This window comes from Schistocerca nitens, chromosome 4 (genome assembly GCF_023898315.1).
Source record: "Schistocerca nitens isolate TAMUIC-IGC-003100 chromosome 4, iqSchNite1.1, whole genome shotgun sequence".
NCBI classification, from domain to species: Eukaryota; Metazoa; Arthropoda; class Insecta; order Orthoptera; family Acrididae; genus Schistocerca; species Schistocerca nitens.
The window spans coordinates 632,889,648-632,915,670 of record NC_064617.1 but is presented as its reverse complement, the minus strand read 5'-3'; the positions used below and the strand labels follow the sequence as shown (position 1 = coordinate 632,915,670).

At 43.4% G+C, this 26,023-nt stretch overlaps 1 protein-coding gene across 1 annotated transcript in view; it reads right to left on the bottom strand.

The window, feature by feature from the left end:
* Positions 1-26,023, bottom strand: part of LOC126251652 (calmodulin-binding transcription activator 1) — a 1,922,036-nt gene that overhangs the window by 418,752 nt on the left and 1,477,261 nt on the right. Inside the window, exon 6 of the mRNA XM_049952210.1 lies at positions 3,950-4,017. Within this exon, the coding sequence (XP_049808167.1) occupies positions 3,950-4,017 (68 nt within the window). The remainder of the gene's footprint in view (positions 1-3,949; positions 4,018-26,023) is intronic.

Genomic DNA, 26,023 nt, shown 5'->3' with positions numbered 1-26,023 from the left:
CACTCGGCGCGGGGAGACGGCGACACAAACCACGATGATGGAAGATATTTTCATTACCTAGACTTTGCTGATTCAGTATCACGACCCTGTTATTTATTTATTGCCGTACATCTGACTCCGCTGTTTTCTGATTCTAAGTCTTATAGTTATATTCTAGACATTTCACTTTAACATTGAAAACGTCATGTTAAAATCTACAACTAAATTCTACATCTATATTAACAGAGAAAAGTAGAAAAAAAGAAAGTATGATGACTGAAATGAAAGTAAAATAAAATCCTACCACAGGGCCCCAAGTCTCCAAACCGTTACGACATTAATCAGCAATCCTAGAACTGCTCCAGATTGCTGACCACGCAATTCACTACATCTAAGTTTGTCACTTCCAGATGATGTCCACGGCAGCATTCGAGCCTTCGCATTAGCATGAGGATTACCACGAAAAAAAATTAAATGCTACTTAAACGATTGCGGACTAGATCCCACTCATCAGCATCCCATTCCCATTCATCATCATTTTCTTCCCAAATTAAAAAGTCCGATGAGCTTTCTCCTCACTGTTTCATTGATGAACTCCTTCTCGACGTTCTCTTGCGGCTGCTGTAATGCATACGGTCGAAACATCTTCGATTTTGACCCATTTGGTTACCAGGTATATCAGACTGTACATCTTTATCAATAGCGTTATGTTCCCTATTGTGTAATTCATACTGGCGTGCTCTTGATGTTCTATTGGTAGCAGAATTAAGTAACGTCCACATTCGGCATTTTATCTACTTTATCCATAGTTCAAATCATCCAGTGCACATCCCCCCCCCCCCCAAATCTAGTCGGTGTAAATTACAAATTAGAATCGCATTTTCAGGCTCGCTGTTTCTCCACAATCGCCCCTCTCCCTATCTGTGTAAGTAGACGGGGTAACGATTATACCCAGTAATCAAGTGCTCCACTCTCTTACTTGTGTCATGTAGGTGGGCTCGTAGTCTGCCTATAAGTTATACGCGCGCCTGCCGGTGGTATCACTCCACAAGCGTTGTCATTCATCTGCTTACCATGCCCGGAGTTGAATTTTGTTATTGATATTTACCCCTGTAATAATTTGCATTCAGTCCAGTCTGCCACGATTTCCAGTAGCATGCTGCTCTACATCGTGCCCGAATGTTGACGGGGTGGATCCACAGTATTACCAGTAAAGCCTCGAGGGGTGTTGAACCGAAGGCCACAGTAAAACTGAGTAGAACGTTCCTCTGCGTTCGTGTAAGGATGGAGCTACAGCTCTCGATTCGCAGCCAAAGTACCCATACAGTGGCTGCGAAGCCAACAACGTCATTGAAGAGAGCGTTGTGGTACACCCTAACGGCACGCAACGGTAGCTTATAATTAGTGGTACCGGATCACAGGAACTTGTGCATAATTTTGACTAATTTTTCTGTGGATAGCTTAATATGTGTCATAAGACTGAGTTTTATCCAAATGGACTCCCGAATATCTGCAGAACTTGCTGCGTGATACAGAAGTGTTATCAGTTCTAATCGTAGGGGTTTCAGGCTAGGACAGTTGGCCTTTAAGTAATATGTAGGTAGTTCTGTGTGTCGCTATGGCTAGTTTATTATTTGAACAGCAGCGCCGCATCCGCTCCAGCACAACAGTAGCCCTTTCCTCCAGCTTCACCTGAGAGTCCGCAGGCACCACCACCACCAGGACACCGTCTGCCTACGCCACTACCCCATCGTCAGGGTTCTACTCCTCACTGAGGAGAGACATAAGGGATGCCATAGTTAAGTCCTAGAAGATAGTACGACGACTGTTCAACAGGCATACCGGTCTGTAGCTCTCTGGAGCAGTCGGAACCTTATCTGCACCCTTGCTAATTATTACATTATGACATTTATCCACCTCACAGGAATCCTTCAACGTACTAAAGCTTCAATAACGAGAGGGAAGTTAAATACGGCACTACTAGCGGTCCTGTCCTCTTTACTACTTCAGCATATATTTCTTCCGGACCTGGAGCGTCAGTTTCAAGATCGCAACTACTACCGCCTCCTCTGCATAATGTGCTACTACAGTCGGCTTCCCTGGACCTTACATGATAGTCACTGTCTGGGTCAGCTTTGTGGTCCGGTAAAAGTGACCTTCGCATGTAGACGGCTATCCCTCTACGTTCAAACCGGTTAGTTTCATCACGTCTGTTGCCTCCGCAGGAGCATTTCTCTGTAGTACTGTGCCGTAGGTTTGACTTCGCATCAGCTGCCACAAAGATAAATACATTTTGAGTGAAGTGCGCTACCGAATTTAGTTTATGAACGTATGGGGTAACACTATGTGCGTACTGCCTATAAATGAGTTAAGCCACATGGTACTCAAATATTTTACTTCAATGTTAACCAGGTGCTACTGGCATACCTGAGCTTGTTAACAGTATAGCATTTGTTAAGTACGACAAGAGCTGACACTGGCCTACTATCACCTGTTACAAACGTCGATTGTAGAGCAAACGCAGCTTTTCTTCGATTTACACAATATGACTTCTAAAAGCATACTATGCCCACTTCCTGTTATTCAGAAATCTTATGCGTTTCATACCTTACAACAAATGGGCTCGTCCTGGCATTCAGTTGTAGTAGACTTAAAGTAGTAGTAATACCTAGTACAGACAAAGCCCGCCACAGGAGGGTTGTGTCCCCAGTTACGCTATTCGAAAAAAGCAGGCAATGTTCCTATGTAGACTGTGTGTAAGTATTCTAGGGGTAAATGTCATGCTCTCCCGAAGCCTCATTGGACATGGGAAGCTACTGATGGTGATCTGTCGGAGGAACAGGGATATTAAGCTCAGCGGTCTCCTTGGTGCCGTGCGAGAGACGTAGACTACCAACCGGCACTTTAGTTTGACCCTCTCTCACCACCAACACAAACACAAACACAAACACAACAGTAAACTCAAGATGCGAGTGTGTTAGGCTTTAACCCGCAATACATAGCTCTACTCTGAAGTGACAGAAGTCATGGGGTAGCGATATGCACATATAAAGATGGCGGTAGTATCGGGTGCACAAGGTACAAAAGGGCAGTGCATTGGCGAAGCTGTCATTTGTACTCAAGTGATTCATGTGAAGAGGTTTCCGATCTGATTACGTCCGTATGACGCGAATTAACAGACCCTGAACGCGGAATGATAGTTAGAACTGGACGCTTGGGACATTCCATTCGGAAATCGTTAGGGAATTCAATATTCTGAGACCTTCAGTGTCAAGAGTGTGCCGAGAGTACCAAATTCCCTGGACAACACAGTGGCCGACGGCCATCACTTAATGACCGAGGCAGGGTTCGGTGTGGCGCAGACCCCACGAACCCATGGATCCAAGTTGTCAACAAAGCACCGTGAAAGCTGGCGGTGGCTCCGTAATGGTGTGGCCTGTGTTTACAAGGAATGGATTGAGTCCTCTCATCCAACTGATATGGTCATTGACTCCAAATGGTTATGTTCGGATGCCCGGAGACCATTTGCAGCCTTTCATGGGCTTCGAGTTCACCAACATGCCACCGGGCCACGACTGTTCACGATTGGTTTGAAGAACACTTATATTAGGTAATTCGAGACAATGATCTGAAAACGCAGTTCGCTTGACATGATACCCATCGAACATTTATGGAACACAATCAAGAGGTCGCGCACAAAATCCTGCACCGGCTACACTTGGCAATTATAGACGGCCATAGAGGCAGGCAGGCAGCATGGCTCAGCAATTCTGCAGGGGACTTCTAACGACTTGTTCAGCCCATGCCACGTCGAGTTGCTGCACTACACCGGGCAAAAGGGGGTCCGACACGATATAAAGAGGTATTCCCACGATTTTTGTCACTTCAGGGTAAACTGCTATAGTGCATTTTGTGCGACTGCGCGTTTCATGTCGAAAAGTAAGTGAGAGACAATGGAAAAAGTACTCACCTGATCTTGACCTCCTTGCTTTGCCACTCATTGTGCCTATCAAAGCTAATGAGTATGGCGGCAATTTCCTGCAAGAAAGAAAGACGAGAATTAGCTGATGTAATTATTACAATATTTTAAACATTGCGACTAAAACCGTAAACACACACTTTCGTTTACAGTGAAAAACCCAAGAGATATGTTATGCCAACATTTTGTTGGTACAACGACCAGTAGTACATTGACTATCATTTATTCAGGTTTCTGTCACAATTGAGTACAATTGTGTCCATAACATATTTACACGCAGACCTATTTTATGAAGATGTCGTGTAAGTGTATCAGTGGAATTATACTCTAATGAACACTCCAAATGAGAATGAACGTTATCGCCTCGAAAGAAGTCATCACCAAGAAATTGTATGCAACTGTGACAGAAACCTGAAAGACTAACGCAAGAAATGCAGGACAGAATTGACGGCCCTAAAATTTTAAACAGAATCGCAACGTCTGTCGTATCCGCTTTGTCAGTCAAATTCTTTTGCCAATACACCGTGCATGTTCTGAAAAAAATAGTGGGCTCACAGTTTAACTCTTAACTACGCGTTTTAGTACTCTCGTGTCACGCAGTACGCCTTGTATCCTAGGTGTATTCTATCATCTTGACCAGTATCACAACCAAACTTTCTAACCTTACCTCATCATATTTAAAATTTCATTGAGAGTGTGCATTTGTTGCACGAAATGCCAGTCCTGTTCTTCCACCGAGCAAGATGGCGCAGTGGTTAACACGCTGCACTCGTATTCAGAAGGACGTCGGTTCAAATCCGCGTCCGGCCATCCTGATTTAGGTTTTCCGTGATTTCCCTAAATCGCTTCAGGCAACTGCTGGTTCCTTTGAAAAAGGCACGGGCGATTTCCTTCCCCGCCCTTCCCTAATTCGATGGGACCTCGCTGTTCGGTCCCCTCCCCCAAATCACCCAACCAACCTGCTCTTCCAAGAACAATAGTTCATTCTTAAAGCAACAATTCTGCGTTTTTCAATCTCTGTCACCAGGCACGTGACTAGAAAGGCCTACTGACAATTTTTTCTCCTTACACTTGCATTTTCATTCATACAATATTAGGTTAAGAAAGGATCCTTAATCTACATTTTCACACAGACTGTATTCCAAGTCTCGTGTCAGCTAAACATCTGACTGTCATTTCGCTGCTCGGTCGTAAACCATCCGCGATTTGGTAGTTGTGAAGTCGATAGGTAACACCGAAGTTTTCTTACTGCATTGCTTTTCGACGGTTACGGGTTAGTTTGCACGATACTGAAACTGTTTAGCAGAAAGAACAGTTTTTCTATCTAAACGGTCTTGTGTAACATGAAAGGCATGCTCCAAGACTTCAATAAAGAAAGGCTATCTTTGATGTTGTGCGCCTCGTAAGAAAGTTCTGGCCGGGGCGGCTACCTCGGGAGAAATTTTACTTAATCGCATGTACAGACAGCATTCTGTTATTCAGGTCTGTTTCGTGTCGGGCTCGCAGACGGCGCCAAGGCATGCCACGCACTCCCTGGCACTTTACGGCTCTGAAAGAATGTTTTATACTTCTTGTAATGGGGCTTCGTTTAATTTTCGGGAACATTTTTACACAGGATGTCTGCTAAAATTAAAGAGAATGGCAATTTGCCCGATAAGAACACTTTTCGCGGCCCTGACTTCCATTGCAATTAATACTAGAAGAATGTTCCCGCCAGTAAAACTTACAGACATCACTCTTCCCCTTATCGGCTGCAAGTAACGGTCAGCACGGCTAGTCTAAAGACCGTCGTAACTTCTCTGTGCTTAATTAACTCTCCGAAATAAATTACTACCAATAACTATAAAACAAAACGGTTCAGCATAAATGACAGAGAACGGCTCAAGGGATGTGAATTATGGTTCATCTCATTTCAGTATTCTGCAAATGTCAGCTTTCGGTTGATAATTATTATTTTAAAACGTTACGACGAACCTGAAAGTGTAAAATATCCGACCAATTTACTTTCCTCAATGCAGACCCTTTCTATGAATTACAGCAATATGGAGTGGAAAGCCATACGCGAACACTGGGGCTCCGGCGCTCGTCTCGATGTCATCTCTCTACATGCCAGAGACATAAATGGTTTATGTAACAAACTACAGTATGTTTTTGAGTGTTCATCCTTGTCATCGATACAAATTATATGCACAATATTTTGACGATTGGCATAGTAGTACATGTCAGGTTCTCTGAGAACTCGTCTTGAGTAATCGCTGTGGGATTAGCAGCTCAGCCAGTGAGTCCACACAGATGTATGACTCAGACGGCCAAATCAGTGCCAAAATACTGTGCATAAAAATTAGATTAAACAACCGAAAATGTATCGCTTATTAGTCTCTTAGGGACGCCCCCAAATATCGCGTTTATCCATGTTGATATCACATTAATTACAGTATTTACAGTATTACACAGGATAGCTCACAAAAGTATTCATTATCTCAAAAACGGTTTCGTAGTTCTGCTAATCTGTTTTTCCTACATCACTTAAGGTTTCTATATCTTTTTGAAGCAAATTTTATTGGGAACACCCAGTCAGTCCAAAACGTTTCGATACTGGGTTAATAAAAAATGCAGACGCGTTAAAGTAGGGCTTTTAATGCTTCAGGTGTTTAACATAGCTTCCCCCAGATGAGTACAGCGCACAGAACGTTCGTGCAACATGTTAAATTGTCAGAAAAGTCCTTCTTTGGAATGTTGTCCAACTCGCGCGTCACTGTGCTTTGAATGTCGTTTAGGGCGTCAAAGCGTTGACTCTTCATGTGGATTTCTGCACTTTGTCCGTTTGTGGTAGGTTCGTACTGGTAACGCCACGTCTCGTCACCGGTGATTACTTTTCCCAGAAATGAGTTGTTCGCGTCTTGCATTTCAGTCAATTCAGGGCAGGCGGACCACGTGTCGTCGTTTCTGTTCGGCAGTCAGTGTGTATGGGACATACTTGGCGCACTTTTCTCTTCTTCGAAACATTCTGAGGAATGACTTCAATACTTGATATAGAAATATTGCTCCATTGCGATCTGTGGCACAACAGCGTTGTGAAACTATGGCCGCACGTCCACTACTTAACACTGCCTGTTCACAACTGATTGGTCAGATGTAAATCTGTTGTTTACAGTTGTTAGTTCAAGCTGCCAAAGTAATTACTGTGCTGAAGACGCTTATACGCCGGGAATGAAAACTACTTTTCGGACTATTTTCTGTTGCCCTGCCAACAGAGAAGTCGCCACAAGAGAAGCACCAGCTCAGCTGGTGGGAAAGGTGGGGAAGGAAATCTTTGTGTTTGCATGGAGACCTGAATTGCGTCCCGTCCAAATCGAAACCAATATTTTAAACTCAATTTTCATTAATTATAGCCAATGTATAATGTTGCCACAGCCGATAATAGATAGAACGTCAATACACCAAAAGTACGCATTAGTATGAAGGTCACAATAACAAGCTATATCCAATCGTCACTAACAGGCTTTATTCCATCACGGAAATTCATCAATTATTAACGGGCACTGAACGAACATATTGTCAAAATATATGTATTAATACGCTTTGGCTCCTCTACCAAAACTAAAGACATACAAAGAATGGTATTTTAAAAGTTGTCAAATATTTCGATTTGGTTCTGTAATGAGATTTTAAATAAATGTCTCTATAGCACTGCGATAACAGACGTACATAAAAAGAGAATTGAAAAATGAACGTTAAGTTTTGACGACCTGTCGACGACAAGGTCATTTGTAACGGAGCACAAACTCTGATGGAGAAGAATAAGCAAGGAAATAGGCAGAGTGCGTTTCAAAGGTAACATTCCGTTATTTCCTTTTAATGAATTAGCGAAACCAACGGAAAACCTAAATCTGGGTGACTTGACGGGTTTTTGAACCGCCGTCCATCCAAATGCGAGTTACTTGGCTCAAATGGTTCAAACGGCTCTGAGCACTATGGGACTTAACATCTGAGGTCATCAGTCCCCTAGAACTTAGAACTATGTAAACCTAACTAAACCAAGCACATCACACACATCCATGCCCGAGGCAGGATTCGAACCTGCGACCGTAGCAGTCGCGCGGTTCAGGAAAGACAGTATCTGCAAGGAAACAGTAAGAGCGGAAAAAAGCTTTGAATTAATTCGGGCGGGAATGGGAAAAAAAGCATTCGTTGTTAGTAGTGGCAATGATGGACAACAGCCTATAAAAAACTTTAGGTACATTAAATGAACAAAATTCATTGAAATTACATGAAACAAATGGAATCAATAAAAACAATGACCTGCAATGAATGAAAGTGTCTTGAGAAATACTGTGTCACTCCGGGATTCGAACCTGCCCTCCAGCTTACCGAGAGCGGTGGCCTTGGCCACTAAGCGCCCTCAGCACGCCTCCCAACAACAATGTAACTTTTCCTCTCATTTTTCCTGACATTTCCTCCTATTACTTCCGAACAATATACCCAGAGACCGTCTCACAGGGTGACTGGGAATTACACAACAAGCGGAACGAATTTGGTGGAAGAACGTGGCTTGCCTCGCTACACAGATGCCTTTATGAACTGAATTAAATTAACTGATATACATGTACTGTGTGTCTTTTCCACATTTAACTATCTTCTGCTTTAACTATTTTCAGCGTTATTCATTCTGAAACTTCTGTGCAAAATGCAAAGCAAGTGAAATAAATAACAGGGCAGTTACGGTAAATCTGACGTAAAGACCCTGAGATCGTTGATTACGATCATAAACTCTTAAAATGTTTCACGTAATCGCAATAGTGAGTGAATCTTAGACGATTAAAAGAAAGTAATACGTAACACAACATCCAGTTCTTGAAGTTTCACACATGTTTAAAAGTGTAGCCAAATTTCTTCAGTTAACTTCCGTAAATGGTCGAGTTACCAATATGTGAGTATAAAAATGTCGAGTACCTCTCACACAGTAATTGTTCTGCTTGCCGAAGACTCAGTCTTTCTCTCCTGACGTGGACACTCATAACATTTCGTTTCATGAAATGTTGTGGACATCTAAATAGGGTTTCCCACAACTAATAGTGCGCAACGAGAGTGAGTGTTTGCCATATAGTTAATGCGCACATCGTTTTTTGTCAACCGAGGTATGAAAGAGTATTTTCATTGGTAATGCTGTGCCGCGAGAACATCAGGTAACGGGACAAAACTTGAATTTCGCCAGTCGTCCTGTATTTTATATTCAGTATATTTCCGCGTTTGCTGCAAAAATGTTCAATGCCAACATTACCACTTTATGCTCTATTCCTGTATCTATAAGGTTTATGTGTGATTCGGCTTTATTACACACAGTTCAAATTACAATACAATATCATATACTACGTGCCATTGACATCGATCCCTCTCACATAGTAGCTGTGCACCAAGTAATCAACAGTGGTTTTACTTTCACGTAAAATTAAAAAGTAAACAATAGCTATTTACTGTCTCCATGACATGGTTTGTATTGGCTCGCGGAGTGCACACGGAATTATTCTGTGAAGGTGGCTCTCTTGGCGCATAATCAAAACTCGTGATGCAAATGAAGGCAGTTTGGGCATTGTGAACACAGAGTCGTGTCGTCCACAGTTAAAGAATTAAAGGTAGTAAAGGCCCATTCCTCTGTAAAAAATGTTCAAATGTGTGTGAATTCCTAAGGGACCAAACTGCTGAGGTCATCGGTCCCTACACTTACACACTACTTGAGCTAACTTATGCTAAGAACAACACACACACCCATGCCCGAGGGAGGACTCGAACCTCCGGCGGGAGAGGCCGCGCAGTCCATGACATGACGCCTTAAACCGCGCGGCCACTCCTGGCACTCCTCTCTGTCTCCGTTTTCCTTTTACGACAGTTTTAATATGTAACTATATCATATATTACCGTTGATGCAAGGTAAAGTTATAGGCCATATTCAAATCAATGTGTACATTTACTTGTATTCCAAACGTGGTTTGCCGGCCGAAGTGGCCGTGCGGTTAAAGGCGCTGCAGTCTGGAACCGCAAGACCGCTACGGTTGCAGGTTCGAATCCTGCCTCGGGCATGGATGTTTGTGATGTCCTTAGGTTAGTTAGGTTTAACTAGTTCTACGTTCTAGGGGACTAATGACCTCAGCAGTTGAGTCCCATAGTGCTCAGAACCATTTTTCCAAACGTGGTTTATAATATTTATCGTAAAGTAACTATGTTGGCAATGCCTGTTTCAAAAATTGGCGGCTAACGATTAGTAAAGGCATTCCATTATATTTTATTCTATTCTTGTTTTCAAGATTTCAGGAGTGATGGTACAAAATCTAGATAGTTCCGTTTAAGAAATCGTATTGCCTTTAACGTATCGAAATTTACATGATTTATGAGAATTAATCGCAGAAGAATGTACTCGCATCATTTTTCCTACTTGTTGAAAACTTCATTTCGTTTTCATGAACCATTTAAACAATATTTAGGGACTCTCCATTGACACCCTACACGTATGTATGTATATGAGGGCCATTCCCAAGCTAACGATTCCCATTTATTTTCACTGCAACTACAGCAGGTACAGTAAGCACAATAACACACTTAAAGAAAACAATATATCAGCTACCGACTGTCATTTTTCCACTTAGTCACCACTGTTCGTTACGTACTTTTTCTAACGATGAAGAAAAGCTGTCAAGCCGTACACGTGAAAATGTAAACAGATGGTGCGAGCCACTGCCTCATAGCTTTGACGACAGCACGTGAATCCGGAAAATGTTGGCCACCGAGTGTATCTTTCATAGTCCCAAACAGATGGAAGCGTGAAGGTTCTAGATCAAGACAGTACAGTGGATGTGGTAGGACAGTCTAGCCAAATTTGGCAAAATTGTTATGGGACCAGGAGTGATGTGTTGCAAAGTACACGTTTGTATTCTTCTCTGGACTGATTCTGAGAATTAGAGCTTTCAGCCTGATCAGTGTCTTCTTGTAACGAATTGAACTGAGAATTAGTTTAGTTTCCAAAAAATCCAAAAGAATAATGCCCTGCCTATCACAGACGATTATGCATATCACTTTGTCAGCAAATAGCTCTTTCTTCAACTCCTTTTTGTTGGAGAATTTCCATGCCGCTACTCCAAGGACTGTCTCTTGGATTCTGGTTCGTAGTGGTCACACCACGTCTCATCTCCGATGATGATGGTGTTCAGAAAATTCTCACCTTCAGCAGGTCCCGACAAAATTCCAGTCCATGATTCTTTCTGTCTCATGTAAGCATCCGGAGGATTCATCTCGCACAACTGTGCGAAAACTAACATGGCGTAACATCGTGTCTAAGGCATTACAGACAGCATTCAGCTGTCCGCTCAATTCCTTGTTCGTAAGCCACCGATGCTCACGTATTAATTAATCGAGACGCTGTTCATTACGAGGGATGGCCAACTGAGCACGGTTTGCCTGGTCAGGGCTTGTCGGGCACCGCTACTGAAATGCAGTACCCACCGCCTCCCATTGCTCACATTTACTCTTCCATCTCCATATGACTTTAGTAAGTGTCGATATGTTTAATTTGGTCCAGTGAGGTGAGGAGTGGCACATCCCTGCTTTACACGGACCTCTATGTCATACGCCATTTTGGAACGGTCCCTACTGCTGCTGTCTGTCACAGGATAACAAAACCAACAAAATATTAGTGGGAAGGTTCCAATATTAGTACTACACCGGTGCTGGTGTAGTACTGGCTCTCACACTCGAAGTAAAAGAACACAGGCATTACTTTCGGAATAGTTACTTGTTCTCGAACCAGGAACACACACACACACAGCCCGACAATTAATAATTAGAGTGGGAAAATATGACACAACTGGTGAATTCGTATCTTCATATGGCATGTGCTCAGAAGTTCGCAACCTCCAAGGCACTCGGGTTGGCACGAATGATATCATCCTCTGTGCACGATGTTGGGCACAGAACGCATTGAAGCACGTCACTTGCAGTTTGATCCTGTCCTGATTCAAAGTATGTATCATCAACATTAAAGCCCCATTCTTCGTACCATCCATGGATGTTCCCATTCGGAATCGGAATCTATTTAGCAACTTCCGTACGAACCAGCTTTCAGCGGGTCCAGGGGATAGCTGCTCGGCTGCTGTCGTCCATTTGCGGATTGGAGACTTTCGCTCCTTCAACAGTTCTAGCCTTACCCTCTGAGGAGTCACGGTAAGCTTCTTAGATGATAGCAGGAAGCTCCTCCTGGACGCAAGTCGGTGAGGACGACCGGTATGGCCACGCAAAGTCTCTCCTGAGTACAGGTAGTCACGCTGTTCTAGCTACATAGTGAAGTTTAACTGTTGAACAGGCTTAGGGCTACCAGCAAATGTGCTACATGTTTGATTGGGCGCTGTATCCATCTGCTCAGTAAAGGATGAAAAGATGATGTTTACCAAAGCAGAAGGGCATAATCCGCAGCAGAAAACACAGTGCCATTGTTGATGTTCGAGACGTTTCGGGCTAAAAGCGAAGTTGTTTCAGGGATCTTTTAAGGAAGCGTTGTAGGTCCTTTGGTGTTTTTATAAAATAAACAATACAGGAGACAGTCCTAAGAGCTGCCTTAAATTTTTTGCAGATGACGCCACTGTTTACCGTCCAGTAAAGTTATCGGAAGTGAGGTCTTCCACACAAACACAAAAAAAAAAGAAATCGTTAAATCTCGATTACGCGATAAATCAAAAGGACGTGAATTCAGCGAAATACCTAGGGATAACAATTACGAATAGCTTACATCTGAACGACCACACTGATAATGTTGTGGAGAAGGCGAACCAGACTGCATTTCATTGGCAGTACACGTAGAAGATGCAACGAATCCACTAAAATAGCTGCCTACACAGCGCTCGTTCGTCCTCTGCTAGAGTACTGCTCTGCGGTGTGGGATCCTTACCGAATAGGCTTGACGGAGGACATCGAAAAAGTCCGAAGAAGGGTAGCTCGTTTTGTATTAACATGAAACAGAGGAGAGAGTGTCACGGATATGATAAGCGAGTAGGAACGGCAATCATTAAAACAAAAGCGGATTTCATTGCGGCAAGATTTTTTTCAAGAAATTTCCACCAGCGACTTTTTCCTACGAACGGCAAAATGTTGTGTTGACTCCCTTCTACTGAAGGGGATGTGAGCTGTGCGATAAAATAAGTGAGACGTCGCACGGAAAGATTTGTGCGCTCATTTTGCTAACGTGCTATTCGAGTACGTATGGTATCCCAGGAGGAATGTTCAATATTCACGGATATGGGAGCAACGCTCATTTGAAGTTTTTACTTCAAATGAGCAAATGCCCTATTGTGAATGCTTTCCAACATAGAACACGTTTTGTTTCTGCGCTAGTGGCGGACAATTACCTGTCTTGCCCACCCAACCCCTCTGACGTTTTATTCTATCCCAACCTACCTCCTCTTTTCTCGGGACGCCTTTCTGCAATTAACCTATTTCGCTGAACACGCAGTTGTCCGCGGTGTGTTGAGCGTCAAGTAATGCAAGGGACAGTAGTTTATCAGAGAGAAGCATCGGTTAACTGTGTTTGTACACGTGCTGGCTAAAATGCCACACATCTACAATAACGAGGAACATACAGGGTTGGCGTATGTGTATGATTCCTGCGCTGGTAGTCCTCCTGCTGCTATCGAAAATACCCCCGTTTTTGTTATGAATGTATTGTATATCTGTATATGTGCAAACCTGACAATGTATTGAATGACACAGAAAATGAACAACAATATTTTACATCTGGGAAGCCACTCAGAATAGAGCATATGTCCATATGAAGATTCTTGCTTCAAATGATAATTCCTGTCATGTTCCTGAATATCAGCCTTTCCTCTTCGGACACCCTGTATAGTGACAGGATCAGACCGTGTCTTCACTACAATATGAAACCGTCGGTTCTGACGCACCACGCTGCTTTAACTGGTATGCTGAGCATATAAAAACTGTACCCTTAACAGGTGGAATGTTTCAAGCTCTCCTCGGTAAATATCACACGGAGTGTGGAAACTTCAAGCGGAAGCGGTACGCACTCGACAAAGTAATTCGAAGTGGCTGCGAGGCCAACACAGTCGTGGAGTGGTAAGGCATGACGGGTGGGGGGTGGGGGCGGCAGGGCTCGCAGTTTAACGGCTGAACGGCTTCCAATCGCGCTCGGGGCTCCGTGCGCGCGGCCGTTGGCGTTAAAGCCGCCCCATAACGAAGGGCCCGTGGCGAGAGCCACGGCCTCTGCCTCAGCGAGGGAACGGCGCGCCCGGATCGGCGCGTTAAGCCGGAAATCCGGCCAAACCGGCGGAGATTAAAATTCCGGGCCGCGGGCCGCGGGGCGCCAGCAGACCAGCCGGCCGGTGGCGCCCGCGCGGGCCCAGCCTCAAACGATCCCAGGACCGGGGGCGCGCGACACGCCGGCGCTTCCGCCGCGCCACGAAATACCGGCACGCCGTATGCAGATAGGGCGAGCAGCGCGGATTTGCATTTGCGGCCGCTATTGTTTCCCCGCACGGCTCCTGATAAGCTACACGAACGGCTCCATCAGGAACGCCGCTTACAAAATAAATCGCCCTTTCTCGTGATACTTCCTAGGCCCCGTAGCCCCGACGTGGCAGCCGTATCTTGAGCGATAAAGACGAAATGTGTGTCGAAATGACGACGAATAGAAACTATAGCTGGGTCGGCTACAGATTAAAAAAAACACACGATGTAAAAGTAGTTTGTCGTGTGCTGTGGTACAAGGAATATCGGAAGCAATACCAACAGTGCCGGTCAGCTAATGTACTTTACATGACTGCATTGGTTCCGAAAACATATCTAATTCACCATAATCATCTTGGAAATGTTGCAGTTGTTCTCATTTTTGAGCTTACTAATAATTCCGTCTTAGGCATTCTCAGTCATAAATAAGTTGATAAGTTGTTTGCGAATGACAACCTGTAGATTGTCTGGTAGATTTGAAGTCACCAGCATAAACACCCAAAAGCTTCAAGTGAGGTATATAAAAAAAGTATTCATCCATTTTATTTCCAAATTTACTATAAACCTTCAACCTTTCGACATATCGTAAATCAACAACCATAATGTTTCAAATCAGTGGTAGATTTTTTTTAAAATACACCGAGGTGATATATATATATATATATATATATATATATATATATATATATATATATTCCGATAGCCACCAAGCGATGTGGGGCGGAGGGCACTATTCGCGCCTAAGTCATATTCCCCCCCCCCCCCCCCCCCCCCCTGTTCCACTCGCGGATCGCGCGAGCGAAAAACGACTGTCTGGACGCCTCCGTACGAGCTCTAATTTTCCTTACCTTTGAATGGTGATCATTGCGCGATATGAAAGTTGGTGGTAATAATATATGCTCTACATCCTCGGCGAAGATCGGCTTTTGGAATTTAGTGAGCAGCCCCTTCCGTTTAGTGCGTCGTCTATCTGCAAGTGTGTCCCACTTCAAACTTTCTATGAAATTTGTAACGCTCTCGCGATGGCTAAATGTATCAGTGACGAATCTTGCCGCTCTTCTTTGGACCTTCTCAATCTCTTGAATCAGATCCAACTGGTAAGGGTCCCATACAGACGAACAGTACTCTAAGACTGGACGAACTAAAGTATTGTAAGCAATTTCCTTTGTTGAAGGACTGCATCGCTTCAGGATTCTACCAATAAACCGCAATCTAGAGTTCGCCTTACACGTTACTTATGTAATCTGATCGTTCCATTTGAGATCATTTCGAATAATCACACCCAGACTTGACGGATGTTACCGCTTCCAAAGACTGGGTTTGTACGGCATTTTGCACTCGTACATTAATGGGATTTTCGCTTTGCTGTACGCAGTAGGTTACACTTACTAATATTGAGAGGTAACTGCCAGTCATTACACCACGCATTTATTTTCTGCAAATCCTCGTTCATTTGTTCACAACTTTCGTGTGATACTACTTTCCTGTAGACTACAGCATCATCGGCAAACAGTCTAATGCCGCTGTAATACCAACAACCAGATCGTTTATGTAAATCGTAAAAAGCGGCGGACCAATTACGCTGCCCTGGGGCACACCTCATGCTACGCTTGTTTCTGTTGAAGTCTCCCCATTCAGGACGACATACTGCTCTCTGATTGTTAGAAAACTTTCTCTCCAACCGCATATGTCATCGGATAGACCCTAAGCGCGCGATATCCACATACACAGGTGGCGGTAGTATCGCGTACACAAGGTATAAGAGGTCAGTGCATTGGCGATCCCATTTGTACTCAGGTGATTCACGTGAAAAGATGTCTGAAGTGGTTATGGCGGCACGACGGTAAATTACAAACTTTTAACGCGGAATGGTAGTTGGAGCTATACGAATGGGACATTCCATTTAGGTCACCGTTAGTGAATAATTTAATATTCCGAGATCCACAGTGTCAAGAGTGTCCCGACAATACCTAATTTCAGGCATTACATCTCACCACGGACAACGCAGTGACCGACAGCCTTTACTTAACGACAGAGAGCAGCGGCGTTTGCGTAGAGTTGTCAGTGGTAATTGACAAGCAACGCTTGCGTGAAATAACAGCAGAAATCAATGTGAGACGTGCGACGAACGTAACCGTTACGACAGTGCGCAAAATCTGGCCTTGCCGGCTGTTGTGGCCGAGGGGTTCTAGACGCTTCAGTCTGGAACCGCGCGACCGCTACGGTCGCAGGTTCGAATCCTGCCTCGGGCATGGGTGTGTGTGATGTCCTTAAGTTAGTTAGGTTTAATTAGTTCTAACAAGGGAACCTCCCCATCGCACCCCCCTCCGATTTAGTTATAACTTGGCACAGTGGATAGGCCTTGAAAAACTGAACACAGATCAATCGAGAAAACGGGAAGAAGTTGTGTGGAACCGTGAAAAAAATTAGTAAAATATACAAACTGAGTAGTCCATATGCAAGATAGGCCACATCAAGGAGGGTGCGAGCTCAGCAGTGCCGTGGTCCAGTGGTTAGCGTGAGCAGCTGCGGAACGAGATGTCCTTGGTTCAAGTCATCCCTCGACTGAAAATTTTACTTTCTTTATTTTCGCAAAGTTATGATCTGTCCGTTCGTTCATTGACGTTTCTGTTCACTGCAATAAGTTTAGTGTCTGTGTTTTGCCACCGCACCGCAAAACCGTGCGATTAGTAGACGAAAGGACGTGCCTCTCCAATGGGAACCGAAAACATTTGATCGCAATGTCATTGGTCAAACGATTCCTACACGGGAAAACACGTCTGATATATTCTATACGACACTGGTGACGGCATGTGCGTCACATGACAGGAATATGTTGTCGACCCACCTAAATTGTACACTTAGCGAATGGGTAAAAAGATTCTTCTACCCTGCCCGATTTAGGTTTTCTTGTAGATGTGATAATCACTCCCAAAATAGTGATGAAAACATAAGAGTTTGTCACATAAACTGAAAATAAAAAATTAAACTTTTCACTCGAAGGAAGACTTGAACCTAGGACCTCTCGTTCCGTAGCTGCTCTCGCTAACCACGGACCACGGTGCACCTCGACTCCCAGTGTCCTTGATGTTGCCTATCTTCGCATGGACTACTCAGTTTGTGTATTTTACTAATTTTTTTCATAGTTCCACACAACTTCTTCCTGTTTTCTCGATTGATCTGTGTTCAGTTTTTCAAGGTCTATCCACTGTGCCAACTTATAACTAAATCTGATGGGGGTGCGATGGGGAGGTTCCCTTGTAAGTTCTAGGGGACTAATGACCTTAGATTTTAAGTCCCATAGTGCTCAGAGCCATTTGAACCATTTTTGAAATCTGACCTTAATGGGGCACGGCAGCAGGCGACCGACGCGAGTGCCTTAGCTAACAGAGTGAAATCGCCTGCAGCGCCTCTCCTGGGCTCCTGACCATATCGATTGGACCCTAGACGACTGGAAAACCGTAGCCTGGCCAGAGGAGTTTCGACTGTAGTTGTTTAAGAGCTGATGGTAGGGTCGGGTGTGGCGTAGACCCCATGTTGCCAGGGACCCAAGCTGTCAACAAGGCACTGTGGAAGCTGGTAGTGTATCCATAATAGTGTGGGCTTTGTTTACATGGAATGAACTGTGTCCTCTGGTCCCAATGAACCTCTTGGAGACAAATTGCAGCCATTCATGGATTTTTACGTTCCCAAACAACGATGCAATATTTAAGTATAACAATGCGCCATGTCACCATTCAACAACTGTCATGACTTTTGTCACCTCAGTGTAATCGCTCACTTTAGAGAGGTAAATATTTTGTGCCAAAAGTTAATATAATCCACACAAGAGGTTAACATCTAACAACAATTTTGCAGAAAGAAAATAAATAAGTCCACTGAAGATAGCAAAAAAGCTGCTGAAATATGTCTGGGTGGAAAAAAACTACAAAACGGTGTCTTGCATAATGCGAAATTCCTCACCAACAGATTTACCATTGAATACTTCAGCACATAACAGGGAAACAAATTTCATACAATATTACAGGTAGCGAACATGGAGTACATGAAGATCAGATGACAGATATGACGAGGTCACAGGAAACTGACACATTACTGAAAGAAAACCTAAATTCAAACACAGCTCCTGGAGTAGCCGACATTTCCTCATGACACACTATTCCACCTCGTTTGCAAAGTATCGGAGTCAGGTGAAATACGCTCAAACTTCTAGAACATCTTAAATAATCCCACTTCCAAAGGCGACAAAAATACTGACACCGTATTATTTACAAAACGAGGGAGAAACTGGTAAACCCGACCTCGATGACGATCACTTTGGGTTCCTGGGGAATGTTGAAACACAAGAGAAAATACTGACCAACGACTACCTTAGTAAATAGATTGAAGAAACATATATACGTGCATACTGTTTATCGATTTCAAGAACGCTTTTAACATTGTTGATTGGAATATACTCTCTGAAATTTTTGAGGTAGTGAAGGTAAATTACAGGAAGCGAAAAGTGGTCTACAACTAGTACAGAAAGCATACTGCGGTTATAAGAACCGAAAGGCATGAAAGAGAAGCAGTTTCTGAGAAAGGAATGAGTCAGGGATATAGACTATCCATATGTTATTCAATCTGTACATCGAGCAAGCGATAAAGGAAACCAAAGAGAAATATGGAAATGGAATAAAAATTCAGCGTAAAGAAATAAATACTTTGAGGTTTGCAGATAACATTGTAAACGGCAAAGGATGAGGGGAAGCAGTTGACTAGAATGGATAGTGTTTTCAAAAGATACAATAACATCAAAACAAACAAAACTAAAACAAGGATAGTGGAACGTAATCTAAATCAGGCGACGAAAAATCAATTACATTATGAAATGAGACAGTAAAACTATTACATCAGTTTTGTTATCTGGGCAGCATAGTGAGTGATGATGGCCGACGTGGAGACGATATAAAATGCAGACGAACTAAAGTAAGATAAGAGTCCCTGAAAAAGATAATTTTTTTAAAAACCGAATATAAATTTAGATATTGATAATAGAAAATCTTTTCTAAAATTACTTATCCGGAACCTTGTCTTGTAAGGAAGTGACACACGGATAACAAGGAATTCTGGCAAGAAGAAAATAGAAGTTTTCAAACGAGTAGCTGCAGAGGAAGGAAGGAAGGAAGGAAGGAAAAGGCATAACGTCCCGTCGATAACAAGATTATTACAGATTTAGCTTATACGCTAACTAGGAAAGGAAATGGACCGAGCATGCCATCCCTGAATTTGCCTTGAGCGATTTAGGAAAATCAGGGAAAACCTAGATTGCAGGGAGGAGATCTGAGCCGTAGTCTTGCCGGATGCGACTCCAGTTTGCTGACCACTGCGCTGCCTTGCTCGGTGCGGTGCTACAGAAGGAAGATTAATGTTACATAAGTAGATCGGGTAACTAGGGTGAAGGAACTGAATAGCCGGCCAGAATGGCCGAGCGGTTCTAGGCGCTACAGTCGTGAACCGCGCGACCGCTACCGGTCGCAGGTTCGAATCCTGCCTCGGGCATGGATGTGTGTGATGTCCTTAGGTTAGTTGGGTTTAAGTAGTTCTAAGTTCTAGGGGACTGATGACCTCAGAAGTTAAGTCCCATAGTGCTCAGAGCCATTTGAACCATTTTTGAGGTACTGAATCGAATTAGGGAGAAAACAATATGGAACAATGTCACTAAAATCATGTTCTGAAGCAGCAAGGATGGAAACGTCAAGACTGCGTGATTGAGAACGAAAGTTCGTGAGCGAGAAAGATATTCCATTGTTTCCATCGTGTCATCTCAAGTTTTTATGTGGTAAAAAAACAGCACATTATATAAAGTCTGTCATCACTAAAATACTTAAAAACACGAAGCACCTTGTGCAAATGGCCATGTCCATACATACAGGGTGATTCAAAAGTAACTCTACACACTTCTTGGGTGTAATGTGTGAACCAAATATGCGTAAAATATTAAATAAGTATTGTATGAAATTGCTTTATTTCAGAGATATGTAAGTGAGTAGGGACCACAAGTGTAACACATACAACACGACAAGAAGCGGCCCAAAATTCAACACAACTACGACCTGCACATTTACCGCACAACACGTTCAAAATGAGGTCCATGTACACGAAGACAATGACGTGCTCGATGTCTTATCGCTCTCGGGATGTTGCAGGTTCCGTTCATCTCATTCTGCACAGTTGCACAGCCATTTGCAGTTCGCTGATGTAATTCTGCTACATTCTCGGTTACGACACCATACCCGAGTTCGTTAAGACGGCACCAAAGGTAGATGTCCAAGAGGTTAAGATCAGGGCATCTGGTGGGCCAAGCAACTGGACCTGCACGACCTAACCATTTATCGGGATAAGCAACACTGAGATACTCTCTCCCCTCTCGACTGACATGTGCCAGGCCACCGTCATGCACAAACCACACGTCGATTCGTGTAGCGATTGGGACATTGTGAAGCAGACCACCCAATTTACACTCACGTTGGGACGTTCATATTCACAGGACATGAACATTAATATGTACTGCAGAAATGATTAGCATTTCAGTCACTTCGGTTCAGCATGTGTCCTGTTGCCTAGTAGGCACAGGATCAGCCTTGGACCCTGCTAACTTGTACCATGTGTGATGGCATCGACGCCTATAATGCGCGAATGGCTGCATTCACCTGTTTCCAAAGTTCATCTGTGGTGGTTGGCATTGTGTCAAGCCACTGCACCTGTCGTTTCACCATATTCCACACATTTTCGATTGACGACAAGTCTGGTTATCTGGCGAGCCGGGGTAAAATCCTGACATCCTGTGACACCGAGAACGAACGTGTTCGTGCAGAAACATGTGGTCGTGCATTGCATTGTTGAAAAATGGCGTCTGGGGTGTTGTGCAGAAAGGTTGTCATTCACGTAGGTCACAGTTGTCGCAGTGCCCTCGACACGCACCAACTGTGGCTTTTGGTTGTACCAAGTAGCATCCCACACCGCAAGGCCTTGAGTTGGCACTGTATGTCTTATGTGAATGCAGTCAATGTGATGCCGCTCCTCCTGTCTAAGGCGAATCAAAATGCGGCCAGCATTTTCAAACAAACACAACTTGGATTCGTCTGAAAATACTATCTGATGCCACTCCTGTCCCCAGTGACGTCGTTTCATACACCTTTGCCGTCTAGCATGTCTCTGCACATTCGTAAAAGGGTAACGGGGAAGTGGACGAGGCGCACAAACCCATGCTTTAATAAACGGCGACAGACTGTCACCCCCGACCGTGTACGATGTGTTACACAGTTCTACATCTACGTGATTACTCTGCTATTCACAATAAAGTGCCTGGCAGAGGGTTCAATGAACCACCTTCAAGCTGACTCTCTACCGTTCCACTCTCGAACGGCGCGCGGGAAAAACGAGCACTCAAATTTTTCTCTGCGGGCTCTGATTTCTCTTATTTTATAGTGATGATCATTTCTCCCTATGTAGGTGGGTGCCAACAGAATGTTTTCACAATCGGAGGAGAAGACTGGTGATTGAAATTTCATGAGAAGATCCCGTCGCAACGAAAAACGCCTTTGTTTTAATGGTTGCCACTTCCATTCACGTATCGTGTCTGTGGCACTATCTCCCCTATTTCGCGATAATACAAAAGGAGCTGCCCTTCTTTGAACTTTTTCGATGACATCCGTCAGTCGTATCTGACGCGGATTCCACACCACACAGCAATACTCCAGAATATGACGGACAAGCGTAGTGTAACCAGTCTCTTTAGTAGACCTGTTGCACCTTCTAAGTCTTCTGCCAATGAATCGCAGTCCTTGGTTTGCTCTACCCACAACGTCATTTATATGATCGTTCCAATTTAGGTTATTTGTAACTGTAATCCCTAAGTATTTTGTTGAATTTTCAGCTTTCAGATTTGTGTGATTAATCGCGTAAGCGAAATTTAGCATATTTCTTTTGGTACTCATGTAAATAACTTCATACTTTTCTTTGTTCAGGGTCAACTACTACTTTTCACACCAAAGATATCTTATCTAAATCATTCTGCTATTCGTTTTGGTCATCTGATGACTTTATAAGACGGTAAATGACAGTATGATCTGCAAACAATCCAAGACGGCTACTCAGATTGTCTCCTACGTCGTTAATATACATCAGGAACAATAGGGGACCTATAACAGTTCCTTGGGAAACGCCGGATATTACTTCTGTTTTACTCGATGACTTTCCTTCTATTAGTACGAACTGTGAACTTTCGGACAGGAAATCACGATTCCAGTCGCACAACTGAGGCGACATTCCATAGGGACGCACTTTGGTTAGATGACGCTTGTGAAGAACGGTATCGAAAGCCTTCTGGAAATCTAAAAATATGGAATCAATATGACATCCCCTGTTGCGCCAGAGCCGTGGAAGACGCAGATCTTTCCTGCAATTCCATTTGGAAAAGTGTCTTCTACTCGAGAGGTGGTCTGGGTGGCACTAAAGTACTAAAAAGGCGCTGTTATCAACGAGAAATGTTCTCATAAATTACTAAATGTGTAAATATCCAAGGAAAGTTTCACAATGGGCACAGTGCAATAATCTTCTTTTTTTTCTTTTTCTTGTGCATTTATCCCGTATCCGCGTATAGTCGCCATAGTTATGAACGGATTTGGTATGGTTAGCTCAAGGGGTGGCGGAATGCCCTTTCTGTCGCCATCCCATTACACGCCCGGAACGGAATGTGTGTAGTTCAACTGTCTGCGTGTAGAGTCATTCATATGAAAGTGAACGAAAGTGTTTTAAATGTTTGCGAATCGTGTAACTGTGGCGAAATTTGTGTACCAGCCCGGTTTTCAACTACTCTGATGTGAAAAACCGCCTAAAAACCACATCCAGGCTGGTCGACACACCGACCCTCGTCGTTAATCTGCCGGGGAGATTCGAGCCGGGGCCAGCACACCTCCCTGTCTCGGAAGCGGCGCTTTAACCCGCGCGGGTTTACTGGCGGGTTAAACAGTTCAGTGTTGAAAATATTTTACATTGAAAAACGATTTTCAAAACTTCCAATAAATTATCACATTCAGTTCAACAATTTTCCGTTGCCGACCGATGCCACGGAGCTGAGACTTCGGTCTCAAAATTACTCAGTTTTAAATAACAGGTTTTAAGAGGATTGTAGTGCACATGTAACATCACGCTAAGGTCTTAATATTACTTAAGTATCATTTATGACTTTCTGTTGTGATAACCAGACGTATAATAGAAGAGGCTACCTGTGGACAGCGTGGAGGGCATAGACGATGTAGTTTATATATCCGACATTGTTGTAAAACACCTTTGCACTCACTATTACTACACGAGAAAAAGAGGTTATAAACGGAAAAACTTTAACTCGAGAAATTTCCAGTCTGTGGAAACACACACAAGAGAGACAAGTGTTCACTGTGCAATAAATCTATTAAGATTATGAAGTATTCAACATCACAATGAAAATTTTTAGTTCTTCTTAAATGAGAATTTCGGTATTAGAGCAATGGTGATTCTGTGAAGCGCCTGCGGCACGTTCCAGAACAGGAAGCCATTCACGGCCATCCCAGCAGAGAGCAGCGCGCCATTAACAGATGCGGCCCGGAGTCCAGGCCGTTTGTCACGGAGCGCGCGGCGGTGGAGCAATGTAACTGTTCTTTAGCCGCCATTAACATCGGAACTTCTCGGCTCGTGGGCGGGGTGGAGCGGGGCCTATCCGTCATCAGCAGCTGCTCGCCAGCATCTCTTCGGTTTGCTCCTAACGTCGCTCCTCAACCAAGCGCTTCTGCTTCCGATTACTAAGAGTTTGCTACCATACAGTAATGTAGGCACAGGAGGGTTTGCATTCCCCCATTCTCGATATGCGCTCAAAGGTTATCGTGACCCCTTTGATCCAAATCACATGGAAAAGACAATATCAAAGCTCTTCTGAAACCGAAGGTGTATTTGAACACCGCAGTGTTTTATCAGAAAATGATTTTGAAATGTCTTACCAGCCACTCGTGAGGAGACCTACAGTTAACGTGGATTTAAATTGTGGTGCACCTCGGCATTTCACACAAATGCAAATCATTGTCAGATGTTAAAAAAGCATACACGACAAAAAATCCTACGACCGATTGATGACTGAACCCCGAATCTTTGGATTTGTACGCGGACTCTTTCTTCACTGTCACACTGAGCCATATGCCAAATACACACCATTCCAGTTAAGTTCAAACATCGTCTGTTGAATCCATTATGAATCGAACTATCTGAATTACCTAATACCACTCGACTTAATATCAAATCCTCATCTTCTATTTGCTGTTACGCCACTACTTGATTTTTACAACATGAGTTCCATCTGTTAGCTATTTACAGTTCTTGCAACCTAAGGGACTTAAGATAGTCCACATGCTTTACTTATTTGTAACTGCAGAGCAGTAAATACGATGTGAGTGTTGAATGAATTTATATACTAATTGGCAAGTAGATATGGAAGCAAACAACTCATTAGAACTTTTGAAGAATAATGTAGAGCCACATATTAGTAAATGTTGTGAGTAGGCTGTTTAGGTTTTCTTATTGGTAACGCCACGTAGCGCTCTGTATGAAAATCACTGGCTGTGCTGTGTGCAGTCTGTGGCTAGTTTGCATTGTTGTCTGCCATTGTAGTGTTGGGCAGCTGGATGTTAACAGCGCATAGCGTTGCGCAGTTGGAGGTGAGCCGCCAGCAGTGGTAGATGTGGGGAGAGAGATGGCGGAGTTTTGAAATTTGTAAGACTGGTTGTCATCAACTGCTATATATATTATGACTTTTGAACACTAGTAAGGTAAATACATTGTTTGTTCTCTATCAAAATCTTTCATTTGCTAACTATGCCTATCAGTAGTTAGTGCCTTCCGTAGTTTGAATCTTTTATTTAGCTGGCAGTAGTGGCGCTCGCTGTATTGCAGTAGTTCGAGTAACGAAGATTTTTGTGAGGTAAGTGATTTGTGAAAGGTATAGGTTAATGTTAGTCAGGGCCATTCTTTTGTAGGGATTTTTGAAAGTCAGACTGCGTTGCGCTAAAAATATTGTGTGTCAGTTTAAGCACAGTCATGTATAAATTGTTCTAAGGGGACGTTTCATATGTCGACCCTTAGCCGAGGATACCTCACTGGAATCTTCTGATTTTTTCTTGTATTTTGTGTAATTAGAGTAGATTTTGTTTATTGCTAGCGCGTAATTGTAGAGAGAATCTCCTTTGTAGTAGCAGGCTTTCATTGTTGTACGGTAAAACACTTGTGGCATGCATGTAAATTTGCACCAAGTATTTCGCAGCTGCGCTTGCAATTAACTATATATTTTTTTCAGTGCTATGTTAATGTGTTCTCTTATTTTTGCTCTTCAAATTGTGCTTTTCTGTGTTATCGTGTGAAATACTGTGACAATAATGGCGTGTGAAAAACGTAATACTAGGCTCCAAAGTAAACTGAGAAATGACAGTGAAGACGAAAGCAGTGTGTTAGCGCCACCATGTAATGAATTAACTAATGTTCAAAGTAGAAATTTGG